This window comes from Impatiens glandulifera, chromosome 6 (genome assembly GCF_907164915.1).
Source record: "Impatiens glandulifera chromosome 6, dImpGla2.1, whole genome shotgun sequence".
Lineage (NCBI taxonomy): Eukaryota > Viridiplantae > Streptophyta > Magnoliopsida > Ericales > Balsaminaceae > Impatiens > Impatiens glandulifera.
The window spans coordinates 1185970-1198601 of NC_061867.1; the positions used below are offsets into that span (position 1 = coordinate 1185970).

Below are 12632 nucleotides of genomic sequence, written 5' to 3' on the forward strand. Positions count from 1 at the left end.
AAATACTTAAAACCTGACAATCAAATACCCACATATGTCGAGTTTGCATATTTATTTGTTTCTATGTTTTGAATTGATTTATTTGCAAATTAATGTACACTTTTTATTTTAATATATATTCTTTTTAAAAATAATCTTCTATTTAATTATATTTTTTTGAATTATTTAATTATGTAAAAGAACAAAATGAAAAAAGAAAAAATGAAAAATATTCAGATATGGCTAATGTCAAGGTGCGTAAAGCTCCCATCTTCAGAATTATCCATTCGAGCCGTCTCTGCGTTCTCATTCTCAATTCATTATCGATTCGCGATTTCCATCATCAATGGCGGCCTCTTCTATGGCCTCAATTCTCCCCATTTCATCGTCTTCATCTTCTTTCCCTCTGAGCACCCGCACCTTCGTAGTTCTCCCTACAAAACCCCTTTCCTTAACCCATCATCGCAAGCCGAATCTAAACATATCTATCAATGCCCAAACCCTAGATTTCGCCGGTACATTCTTCGAAAGAGGTGGATTCGGCGGAGGAGGAGATGACGACGACCCACCAATTGCTCAAGGATCAGCAATTTCCGCCGTAGAAGAAGAGGAACCCAAGTTATGTCCCCCAGGTTATCGTCAGTACGAAACCATGGCCGTCTTAAGGCCAGACATGTCAGAAGACGAACGCCTTAACCTAACTCAGAAGTATGAAGAGGTAGTTTTCAATTTCTACATCTCTTGACCTAATTTTCAATCGGAAAGTTAGTAACTTTACTGTTTTTCTCAATCAATTTGTCCATTGTTTGGTGTAAAAACAGTCTTAAAACACCATCCATTTTCATTGAATGTGATTAGTTTTTATGGGTTAGCATTGAATCTGAATTTGGTTCCATTTTTCCAGTTGTTAGTTGCAGGAGGAGGAATGTATGTAGAAGTGTTCAACAGAGGAGTGATTCCACTTGCCTATGGGATTAAGAAGAAAAACAAAGCAGGAGAAACCAACACTTATCTAGATGGAATATACCTCCTGTTCTCATATTACACCAAGCCTGAGGCAATTGAACCTTTGGAGTCTGTTCTGAAACCAGATGATGATATCATAAGATCTTCAAGTTTCAAGATTAGGAAGAGAAAATACTGATCATTTGAGGTACTTTTATATATATATTTGTTCACTACTTACTTAATTTGCATGTATGTATGTACCTTGTGTTGTTCTTCCTGTTGTTGAGATTAATTAATGACTCAAATTCTATCTGTTAATCCTACGAAACCATTATTAGAGATTGAAGATGATGATGTTGATGTTGATGATGATGCTTCTAAATTGATGAAGAGTTGAGTTGAGTAGAGTAGAGCACTAAGATAATGGATTATAATTAGAGAATAATCTATTGATAGTTTACATGTGTTGTCTGATGACTTTTGCCACTTAATATTATGGCTTTTGTGGGTGGTGGGTGGATTAATTAAGAAGAATATAATCTCAGATTAGATGTCACCTTCAGATTTTGCACAGAATCTCCCATATGTGCTAATAATTTCATAGGTTAAAACTCTCTAATTAAGATAACTCATAAACAAGATCACCATAAGTCTTTATATTTGAACCACTAAAAGGTAACTAGACTCTAGGGGATGACAATTCAGGTCGGGTTGAGCGATACTAATCTGAACCTGATTAGTTTATTTGTGATGACCCAAATCCGACCCGATTGCCCTGACTCAACTCGAACCAAACATGATTTAACTCGATGTAATTAATATCACATCTCTCTATTTCAGATTAAAATGACATCAACACAAAAAAACATTAACTCTAAATTAAATCTGTTTCATTTCAAATGAGTAGGAAAGGGCAAACAAATACCCTACAAAAGAAAATTGTAAATGGGTTGCGGGTCTTGTCAACCCGATTTTGACCTATTGACCACATTAAACGGGTGGACCTGGTTTTTACTCAAACCTGATTTTTTCGTGCTAGGTTCGGGTCGTGTTTTTGTGTCTTTTCAGAAATTGAATGCCCTATTAGACTTGGAGAGGTTGGGGTTCAGGTCTCAGCTTTGGGTCTTGTTTGTTTTCAATTAATCTCAGATAACCCCCATCCCTCCATCCCTCGTCATGAATTCTTCAATCAACTTTGTATGCCAATAACCCATTTTCAATCAATAATCTATACCAAATAAGATTATTTGAAAACAAGCTATTGGTTATCCAAATAACCCATAACCGAACAACCCTTATAATTGTGGGATGTTGTGTTATTCATAATAGATCAAGTTTTTATATTCGATTCCGATTCAGAACACTGATTGTAGATTCGGGCTAGAGTAACAAATGATTTTGCTACAAATAAAAGAAAAAAGTAGGTGCTGATGGTGCAAACCTCTTGTAAAAAGGGTATAGGTTGACCAGGTCAATTAGCAACTTGACCCCAGCCACAAAAAAAAGTGCAAGTTGATGATGAAACAACAACTACTACTATCTACGGTCCAAATAATACTAATATTATGCAGTGCTCCAAGATTCAATATTTTTAATTAGCTGGATTGCATCTATGTCCCTTTTAGTGAATTGGATGATTTTGTGATCTAATAATATCTTCCTTCATCCTCTTTTCATGTAGATTTGACGGCTTAATTAAAACTATAATTTGTTTTATGCCCATTTTTTCCCTTAATTATCAAAGGTGACACATTTTTAATCTAATTTAAATGATAGAGACAGACAACAGTAGTTGGCATATTTGGAAGAAGAGGGTCCATATATATCTTAGTGGGAAGAAATGAGCTCTTCCCATCATTGGAAATAATTAAAGTGAATTACCCATCATTTATTTTTTTATCCTTAAAATCCCCAATTTTTCTTTAAATTGTATTATTCATCTATAGAAACCAGTTAAGTGATGTATTATTGATGAGTTTGGTCCCAAAAAAAGCTACTAGTCTCTAGTGGAGGTTGGCTTATTTATCTATATATGTTTATAATGTATCAAATGCAATAATACATACTTTTTACTTCCTCTCTCTTTCTTTCTTGTTTTAAAAAAGAAAAGTTTATGGAAATTTGTTCTTGTCTATGATGGGTTTTAATCCAAGTCCAAGTCCTTCTCACTTATACCCTGAAGAACTTCAGCTCAAATTATACCAAGCCTTCATCTTCTCCATACCTATTTTGATTTCAATCATTCTTCTACTCTTGCTTTACTTGTTCTATCTCAAGAGAAGAACTTCTAATTCCCCTCTTCCAATTCTTGATAATCTTCAACCTTCTTCCCTGCAACTGCCGGTGTCAAATCTCAAATCCGCCAAGCTTGAGACTGTCTCGTTTGATCAAGTGTTGACTACTACTGATTCAATGTAAGCTTATCCTCAATCTCCCTGAAAAAAAATAAAATAAGGTTGATTCATTAATTCCTAGTGCAGGTGTTGTGTTTGCTTAGGAGAATTCGAGATGGAGGAGGTGCTGCATCAGATTCCGGCATGCAGACATGTGTTTCATGGTGATTGTATACGTCTTTGGCTACTATCTAATACCACTTGCCCGCTTTGTAGATGTTTCATTGCGCCTAGACGGTGTCGAACTCCCAAACTCGACCTTAATTCTCCTTCTTCTTCGGTGGTGATTCAAGTAGAAGAATTTGACTTATAATTCTATTCATAAACATCAAATATAAATATTGAAGAAAAAAAATGAAGACAATTTCAGTCTTATAGTATTATAATTTGATTGATTCTATTCATACATTTCTCAAATAATAATAAGATGCTGAAGATAGAATCAAGGTTACAAAGAGTGAAACCAATGTAATCTTGGTGGGCATCTTCCCTGGATCATGTCTTATAACCATAGCTTCATAAATTGGCCAACTATTAACCACCCCATATCCAGCAATAAACATTTGTCCAAACAAATCCTTAAATCTCTCATTCCCGATTATTGCCACCTCACCAACCCCGCACGCTAGTGCCACCAAATTCACCATTGCTGATGTGGCAATCGGAATGAAAACCGGAGACTCCACACCGAATTCCATCATCCCTCTATTGTACCTATCCGACAGCTCCTCGTCAACGACCTTACCCGTTACGTTAAATCGGGGTGCGGTTATTCCCAAACAATTGGTTATTACGAAATCCGTGATGGCAAAAGGATAACAAGAAAGTCCCTTGATTATCCACATTCTTTGGTTGTTCCACCACTTTATAATGCTATTGTTTTCCCAACCTTCCAACATGAAAACTACAAAATCTTGCACATAGGCTCCCAAAAACAAGAACATGTATAAGAAAAACCAAGGATCCGAAACCTTGGGAAATATCGAGATGGAACCGATCATAGCGAGCTGAGGAATGAACGCGTAGATGGTGACCGCAATGCCAAGGATGGGACAAAATGCGTGGTATATGTATGCGAAGGCTAGGAAAGGATTCAAGAATCGGATTCCGAATGTTATTGGACTATGCTTACTAAATCCCATTTGCAAGAAACCGACGCACCATCGCTTCACTTGACTGAGTAGGTCGAACAGGGACATAGCTGAATTACCCAAAAACGCAGGCCTTCTTGGGTGACAAAAGATTGATCTCCAACCCTCGCATTGCATCAAGTAAGATGTATACATGTCCTCCGCCACTGACCCGTACCTATATCCCACCTGAATTATCGAAAATTATTTGAATATTTTGATTTATAAATTGAGTAACGATAGGATATATAGTATATATTATATATACCTTGGACCCCCATAGGGTTTGAGCCTCGTAATCACATCTTGCAAGTTGATTGGCCAATGCGAGAACATCGGGTGATCCAATAGACTTATTCACAACCCAATATGGGCTGAGTTCTTGAATCTCTGGTACAAGAAACGTTTGTGGTCCACCAAAGAGTGATCGACGATTAAAGAATGCTCCTGTCCCCAAGTAAGTCGGGCCGCCTATTCCATCATTACCCGAAGGGTAAATTTTGGCTTCAAATTTGAATTCCGAACCATAAACATCATCTCGATTGATCCCAAAGAAAGCTTGTGGGAATTGAATGTATCCCAAATTGTCTTTCAAGCTTGAATCAACAAAATAACATAAAGCCCTTCTAGGCGTTTGAGGATCATTTGAATACATATCGCAATCCAACGTTAAGATTATCGGAGCATTTGTCATCACCGCCGATACTCTAACCTACAATTTTTCGTAAACTCTCTGCAATTAGTATCAAGATTTGATTGTTTTCAAATATCAAGAGAGAAAATGAAGTAATTACAAGCACGTTAAGGGCTCCAGCCTTGAAGTTATGTGGGATGTTTTTCCTTTTCTCTCTCGACACATAAATAAGATTTGGCATTCCCCGACCGGTTATGTCTTTGTCTTTTATGTTCTCTATTAGCACCTGTTTCCATTTCTCATCATTACAAATGAATCCATGCATATCATAAGAAGGTAAAAAAAACCAGTAAATGATCATCATTAACCTGAATAACAGTTGGATGATTTCGGCTAAAACCCTTGATTTGATTTGCCTTTTCAATTCTGTTTTTCATGGTCTCGTATAATTCCTGCAATGAGTTAGAACCAAGCACATTGGATCAACATTATCTCAATGGTTTAACATTATTTAACCCATAAAAGTTACGGGTTCGAATCCCAATTGAAGCGCGGCATAAAAAGATCACGACTTTGATTCCTCTCTAGCGATAGACTAAAGAGTTTTATGATTCGATTCCCATTCCCACTTAAATCGAGAGTTTAAAAAGTCAAGAGTTATAAACATTTTGAATGGAATTCAAAACAAAATACATGATTTACCTTAATTTCATCGAATTCAGGTACCCAAACAGGATTAGATTCAAGATAAACACTAGGACATCTCTCTATAATTTGATTCCTCCTACAATAAGGTAACCAATAAGCAGCAAAATTAACAGCTTCAGTAAAAGCCATTAAAGTAAATTGAGACCCTCCATCATCAGAAACATAAACCGACAACTTTTCCGGCGGGTAATCATAGGACATAACTGAAAGAACAGTATTCACTACACTTAACGGCGGTTCTTTATCTGGATCCGCCGTACATATGAACAAATCTATGGCTGGAAATTCGTGTTCTTGAATAATCAAAGTTAGATTTTCTTGATGGGTATTTCGTCGAATTGGTCGGATTTTGAAACCTTGGCCGGCGACCCAGATGAAAGAGAGTATGATGTCGGCGAGGAAGATGAGGAGAGAGATGGGGATTGGAATAGTGGAATTGAGGAGAGAGAGGATTTGGCGGCGGATAAGTGTTACGACGGCGGCGAAGTATAGTACGGCGAATATCCGATTAGGCCATGCACGGCGGTGGACGGCGGAGGAGTGGAGGCGAGTTGATTTCATTATGTCGGAATATTTCTCTCTCTTTCTTATCAGCTTGTCGGACTTTAAAAAAACAAAATATCAGTGTTGTCGGAGGACTCTTAAAAAATAATAAACTTAAATAAGTCAAAATTGTTTACTTATGTTATATTTGGGATTTAAATTCATTTCTGTTTTAGTCTTTCAATTTCAACCCACATGTAAATTCAACTGTATTTTAAGTTTTTTTAATTTTAAGTTTTTTTAAGTTTTTTTTCAAATTCTCTCTCCTCCATACTCAAATTTGCAGGTACACGTTCACATACTCAAAACTTTTTAAAACTTTCATTTTAGTCCTTTTAGTTTGTTTTTAATTAATTTAAATAACTTATTTATATTTTAATTTGTTTACCTATTTTATTTATTTATATTTTAATTTATTTATATGTTTAATTCATGATAATTTTAATTTGTTTATATGATTAATTTATATTAAATTTGTTTATATTTATATTTTATATTTTTAAGTATTATAAATTTATAATAATAAATAATATTGTATAAATAATTGATTTATAATTAGAATTTAAAAGTAATTAATAAGTTGTTGTAAAGTTATGGGTTCAATTTGTAATTTTAGATAAATATATAGATAATATTGAAAAAATTAAAAATTATTATAAAAAGGAATATTCTGAGAATATTCTTTTGAGTTTGAGTTTGGGTTTTTTGGTTGGAGATGAATTACTGTTTAATGAGATGTTTACTGTATTTTGAGTTTGAGAATATGTATTTGGGTTGGAGATGACCTTAATTTGATAAATAACAATTCTCCCTTTAAAAGTTTAAAAATTTAAACGACTCAAATTATAAATATTCAGCTCGAAGACTCAACATTCATTTAAAAACTTGTTAATGGACTCACTAATATTTTGTTTAGAAATTTGTAAAAATATTCGTTTAAAAGCTTGTTTATGGGTAAGGACGACAATTTAAAACCGTCCCGCGGTAACCGAACTGAAGAATAGTTTTTTCTTGATTTGACCGGTAGTTACCTGGGAATGAGACGATGATGATATTTTGTTCTCCGCCCCATCACGTTCCGATTTCAACCCGATTTTACCCCGAAAATATCAACACAATTAAATATATAAAATTACCAACATATTTATTTATTTATTCATTATATTTTAAAAAAGTTTTAAGTTTATTTCTTTATAATAATATAAAATTTTAATATATTATAATATATGTTATATTAAAAAAATTGTTTAAATAATTTTATTATGTTGATTTTATCGAGAATATAGTATAAACGGTGTCCCGCGGGGATTCTTTGAAACCGAACGAGTCGAGGATGGTACTAAAAAAATCTCCGGAATAAAAATGGGACGGGAATGATAAATGCATTCTCGCCCCGAACCGGCTCATTATCATCCCTATTTACGAGGTTGCGAACATGATTGTTTTATATTTAATAACCTAGGTGAAACAAGGTTGCGAACATGATTCTTTTATATTTAATAACCTAGGTGAAACATTTTTTAAGTTATAAACGAGTTATTAACCAACAGTTCGTGAGATCAACTAAATATATAGGAGTTAGAACTCAAATTCTAATATAAAAGCTCAAATTGAGCTTGAATCCGAACTCAAACTCTAATATAAAAGCTGAATTGAGCTCGAATCCGAATCTAAGCTTAACGAGAATGAAATTGTTCAACTCAACATTTTATAACCATAAGTAACCATAACTTAGAAGGATGCACCCATTTTTTAATATCAATAATAAAGATCTCTAGCTTCAAACCATTAAAAAAAACCAACTTATTACTTATAATAGTTTAAATAGATTCGGTTGATACAATTATTTTGGGAAGAGAAATGATACAATTACATATAAAGTAGCAGCACTAAGTATCGAAACAATTGTAGTTTTTCGCGGAATTCTCCCCTCATCGCTTCTCATAAACATGGCTTCATATATCGGCCAACCATTAACCGATGCAAAACTCGCAACAAAAACTTGCAATACAAGTCCATCTATGCTCACTTCTCCTCCCCATATTTTCAAAATTCCCCACAAAGCCGCAGCCAAATTTAGGATGGCTGCTGTCGATAACACGACAATCATGGGCGAATGCACGCCGAATTCGAATATCCCTTGTTCATATCTCTTCCCTTGCTCGCTGTCCACGACTTTGCTCGTCACGTTAAATCCATCCGAAGCTATTCCCATTGACCTTGTTATGTATTCCATTGTTCCAAATAAGTATGACGTCAAACCTCTTATAAGAAACATCCTTTGATCGCTCCACCATCTCAAAAACGTTCCATCAGCCATTATAAATTCGAGGCAATCTTGTGCGTACGAGCCAACAAATAGGAAAACGTACACCCAAAACATTGCATTCGACACCTAAAATGTGACCAAGGTTAATGTAGGTTCTATGTAGTTAAGAATACACAATAAATCGACATACTACCTTAGGAAAAATAGAGATGTCATTGAGAAGAGCGAGTTGAGGAATGAAAGCGTAAACCGTGATGGGCACACAAAGAGTGGGCCAAAAGGCATAGTGGGAGTAAGCTAGGCCCATTAAGAGGCCCATGTATCGCGTACCAAAGATAATTGGATTGTGTTTAGAGAATGCCACGTCGCCGAGGCCCAAAGCCCATCTCTTGGTTTGGCTTAATAAATCATTGAGATTGATTGGTATATCGCCGAGGAATGCAGCCCTCTTCGGATGGCAAAACACGGATTTCCAACCCTCACATTGTAGCCTATAACCGGTGTAGTAGTCCTCGACTAGTGATCCATAACGAAAGCCCAACTAAAAAATCAAAAGAGATCATGTTAAAAAAAAAATTAAAAAAAGTTAAGGTAATAAAGAAAAGTAGTACTTTTGAGCCCCATGAGGTTTGGTCTTCATAATTGCATCCGGCAACATGATGGGCTAAATCAAGAATAGATTGTGATCCAATGGGCTTTTCCACTATGTTATGTGGTCGTAGCTGAGGATTCTCTGGATCCACGAATGAGGATGGGCCTCCAAAAAAGACTCGTCGAGAGAAGAAACATCCACTGCCCACATAAGAAGGTCCGGAAAGCCCATCCATGCCTAGAGGATTCGCAATAAACAAGCCTTTGAACTCATTCGCATAGATATCGTTCTTGTTTAAGCTGTGAAAACGTTGTGGAAATTGAATGTAACCCAAATTGGGCTTGCGATTTGAATCGGAGAAGTAACACAAGGCGCGACGAAGCGTTTGAGGATCGTTGGAGTACATGTCGCAATCTTGTGTTAGAACTATCGGAGCATTTGTCATCACTGCCGAAACTCGAAGCTTCAAAAACAAAAACAAAAATTTAAATCTTGAACTAAAATAACTATAATATTTTTTGTGGTAGTATAACTTACTAGGGTATTGAGGGCACCAGCTTTGAAGTGGTGAGTGGACATCTTGCTCTTCTCTCTAGCAACATATATCAAATTTGGCATTGGGACACCTGATTTATCCTTGTCTTTCTTATTTTCTAAAATTACCTACAAAACAATTAAATTTTGTATTAAAAGAGTAAAATTTATTAGAAATATACTTGACATTTGAAAAAATGATAACCTGAATAACCGTTGGGTGGTCTTGTCGTGTAAAATTTCCTTCCGACCATTTCTTGATTATTTCTCGTTCTTTATCGTCAACCAAGTAGTTCTCGTCCACTTCTCCTCTCTCGAGGGTATTTTCAATTTTATGTCTCATTTTCTCATACATATTCTGTAAAGAATAAGTCATTTTCTCATACATATTTATAAATTAAATTGAAGTAAATACCCATCACAATAATTTAGAAAAATCAAGTTTTTATTTTTTTTATAAAAATGAAAAGAGAAAGAAAAAATCTATCACATGACAATAAATTATTTAGTATATATTTTATTTGCAACATTATCTATTATTATAATATTCAAATCAAACAAAAAATCTGCTTCAAGAATCAAGATGCCGTGAATGACTTTGAGTCTTAGTATTGACTATAGGTTTGATTTTGATCGAGATTATTTAAGATTAATTAAATAAAACTAAGTATTAATCAAATAATTTATCAATCATTTTAAAAATTAGTTATTAACATTATTAAAAAATATATATATATATATATATATATATATATATATATATATATATATATTTATGTATATTTATTCAAAAAGTTCACACAAATTAATGGAATCAAAGTCATGACCTGGTGGAGAATGGAGATAAGTCTATATTTAAAAAATATTTATAATAATATAATAACTAATATTTATATGAAAAATATACAAAATATGATCTTATACTTATATTTAGACACCGTTTATGTTATTATCAGTCGGTTTGTACGACTTTATTAATTTAAACAATGAAAATCAAGATAATAAATATATATATATATATATATATATATATATATATATATTCAAGTATTCACCAATAAATATTAATCATCTTTTTAAGTGGGGCGATTATTTTATAAAAAATGTGAATACAATAAATGAGTTACGACAAAAAATCACGTAAAAAAAAAAAAAAAGATAAATTTACATTTTTTTGATGAATTTGAAATTTTCATATTTTCAAATCTTATATGTTGGGTTCATTATTGTTAAAATTATAAAAAAAAAAAATTATTAACAATTTCAAACACATTTAACTTATTATATAATAACATGACATTTATAAATAAATAAATAACATTTTTATTAATTTAACTACTTAATTTTAATAAAAATTAGAGTTTTGATTATTAATTTTTTAAAATTCAATGTCAAAACTCTAATTCCCTTAAAAATTATCGTTAAATTAATAAAATAAATCATTTATTTATTTATAAATATTATTGAAATAATAAGTTAAAAACTTTTAAAATCTTTAAAAATAAAGAGCATACATTTTTAAAGAAAATATGTGAAATCTCAATTAAATAAGGATATAATTTAGATTTTTTTTATATATATAATAGATTAATTTTGTTTAAACTTTTTTAATATATTATACCAAATTTTGTTTATTCTATTAAAATCACTTAATTTATTACATTTTTATTGATAGAGAACTCAACCGACTAAGGAGAACTACCCTAAGAACACATATCACATATCTCCGATTCTATTTATTTTTAAAAATATGAACACGTGAATTTTGATATCTTAAACCTAAAAATAAAAATAAATTAAAAACCCATACCTTGAGTTCCTCCGTTTCAACGTTAGAAGAATAACTTGATCGGAAAAAGACATCCGGACACGTGTCCATCAACCGCCGTCGCCGGCAAAACGGTAACCAATATTTAGCAAACTTAGCAGCTTCCATAAAAGCAAACAAAGTCAATTGAGAACCACCATCGTCGGAAATATAAACAGATATCTTCTCCGGCGCCGGATAATCAAAACCCATCAACGACAACGCCGTATTAACCACTCCCAACGGCGGTTCTTTATACGGATCCGCCGTACAAACGAAAACATCGATAGCTTTCAATTCTTGGTTCGTAAGCTCGAGCCTGTCGGGATATACGGTTCGGTAGACGGTTCGTATTCGGAAAGATTGAGTGGTAGCCCACATGAAACAGAAGAGTATGTCGGCGGCGAGGAGAGAGAGAGTTATGAATGAAGGGGAGGTTATGAGAGAGAGTATGTGGTGGCTGAGAAGAGTGAATATGGCGGCGGCGTAAATGGCGGCGAATATTCGGTTTAAATTATTCCGACGAGAATTTTTAACTGTGTGGAGAAGAATGGGTTGTTTTGCTCCGGCGCCGCCGGCGGTTTCCATTTCTCTCTCTAGATTCTTGAGATATTTTGTATTTTTGTAAAGTCACCTTTGAGTTAGAGATAAGGAATATCCTAATTTAAATGGTACTAAATGAATTGTCCATATTTGGCAAATTTTATTTATATATCCTTGTCAATTGTAGAAATAATTTATAAAATTAAAATTCTTGAATAGACAAATTTAAGTCATTCTTGAAAAACGATGAGATTAAAAATAAAATAAATAGAATGAATCAAAGAAACTATTAAATATTTATCATTTGTGCTTATTTTTATTTCAACGCGCCCTGTAACTCTTTCGTATTGAAGTTTGTCGACCTGACAAAATACGGAAGAATCAATCATTTAGGGCGGCTAAGCTCACTTCAGTACCGAGCTATGAGTTATCGCATAATTATTTCATCTCATAGCATGTGGTAACCACACATGAAGAGGAAATTGTGGAAATTAAAATTATCTTTAGTCGATTAAGTAATATTGAAAAATGTTGAAATAGTAAAAACTCATA

General features: G+C 33.5%; 4 protein-coding genes across 5 annotated transcripts; 2 read left to right on the forward strand and 2 right to left on the reverse strand.

Annotated features, from left to right (window-relative positions):
• Positions 1 to 250: 250 nt before the first annotated feature.
• Positions 251 to 1273, forward strand: LOC124942614 (30S ribosomal protein S6 alpha, chloroplastic). Its single transcript, XM_047483147.1, has 2 exons — positions 251 to 697; positions 884 to 1273. The coding sequence occupies exons 1-2, from the start codon at positions 326 to 328 to the stop codon at positions 1121 to 1123; spliced, it is 612 nt and encodes a 203-aa protein (XP_047339103.1). The 5' UTR covers positions 251 to 325; the 3' UTR covers positions 1124 to 1273.
• Positions 1274 to 2689: 1416 nt separating this feature from the next.
• On the forward strand, positions 2690 to 3702 carry LOC124941225 (probable E3 ubiquitin-protein ligase RHA4A). Its single transcript, XM_047481511.1, has 2 exons — positions 2690 to 3341; positions 3408 to 3702. The coding sequence occupies exons 1-2, from the start codon at positions 3061 to 3063 to the stop codon at positions 3631 to 3633; spliced, it is 507 nt and encodes a 168-aa protein (XP_047337467.1). The 5' UTR covers positions 2690 to 3060; the 3' UTR covers positions 3634 to 3702.
• LOC124941224 (cellulose synthase-like protein G3) lies at positions 3608 to 6422 on the reverse strand. 2 transcript variants are annotated; one of them, XM_047481510.1, is made up of 5 exons: positions 5787 to 6422; positions 5501 to 5536; positions 5245 to 5370; positions 4719 to 5162; positions 3608 to 4639 (listed from the first exon to the last, which is right to left on the reverse strand). In XM_047481510.1, exons 1-5 carry the CDS (start codon positions 6351 to 6353, stop codon positions 3722 to 3724), a joined length of 2091 nt encoding a protein of 696 aa, XP_047337466.1. In that variant the 5' UTR covers positions 6354 to 6422; the 3' UTR covers positions 3608 to 3721. The 2 variants fall into 2 exon arrangements, with proteins under 2 accessions (XP_047337466.1, XP_047337465.1); XM_047481509.1 differs by having other exon boundaries at positions 5453 to 5536.
• A 1704-nt stretch (positions 6423 to 8126) lies between these two features.
• LOC124941222 (cellulose synthase-like protein G3) lies at positions 8127 to 12180 on the reverse strand. Its single transcript, XM_047481508.1, has 6 exons — positions 11541 to 12180; positions 9936 to 10088; positions 9734 to 9859; positions 9216 to 9659; positions 8798 to 9145; positions 8127 to 8730 (listed from the first exon to the last, which is right to left on the reverse strand). The coding sequence occupies exons 1-6, from the start codon at positions 12123 to 12125 to the stop codon at positions 8179 to 8181; spliced, it is 2208 nt and encodes a 735-aa protein (XP_047337464.1). The 5' UTR covers positions 12126 to 12180; the 3' UTR covers positions 8127 to 8178.
• Positions 12181 to 12632: the final 452 nt, after the last annotated feature.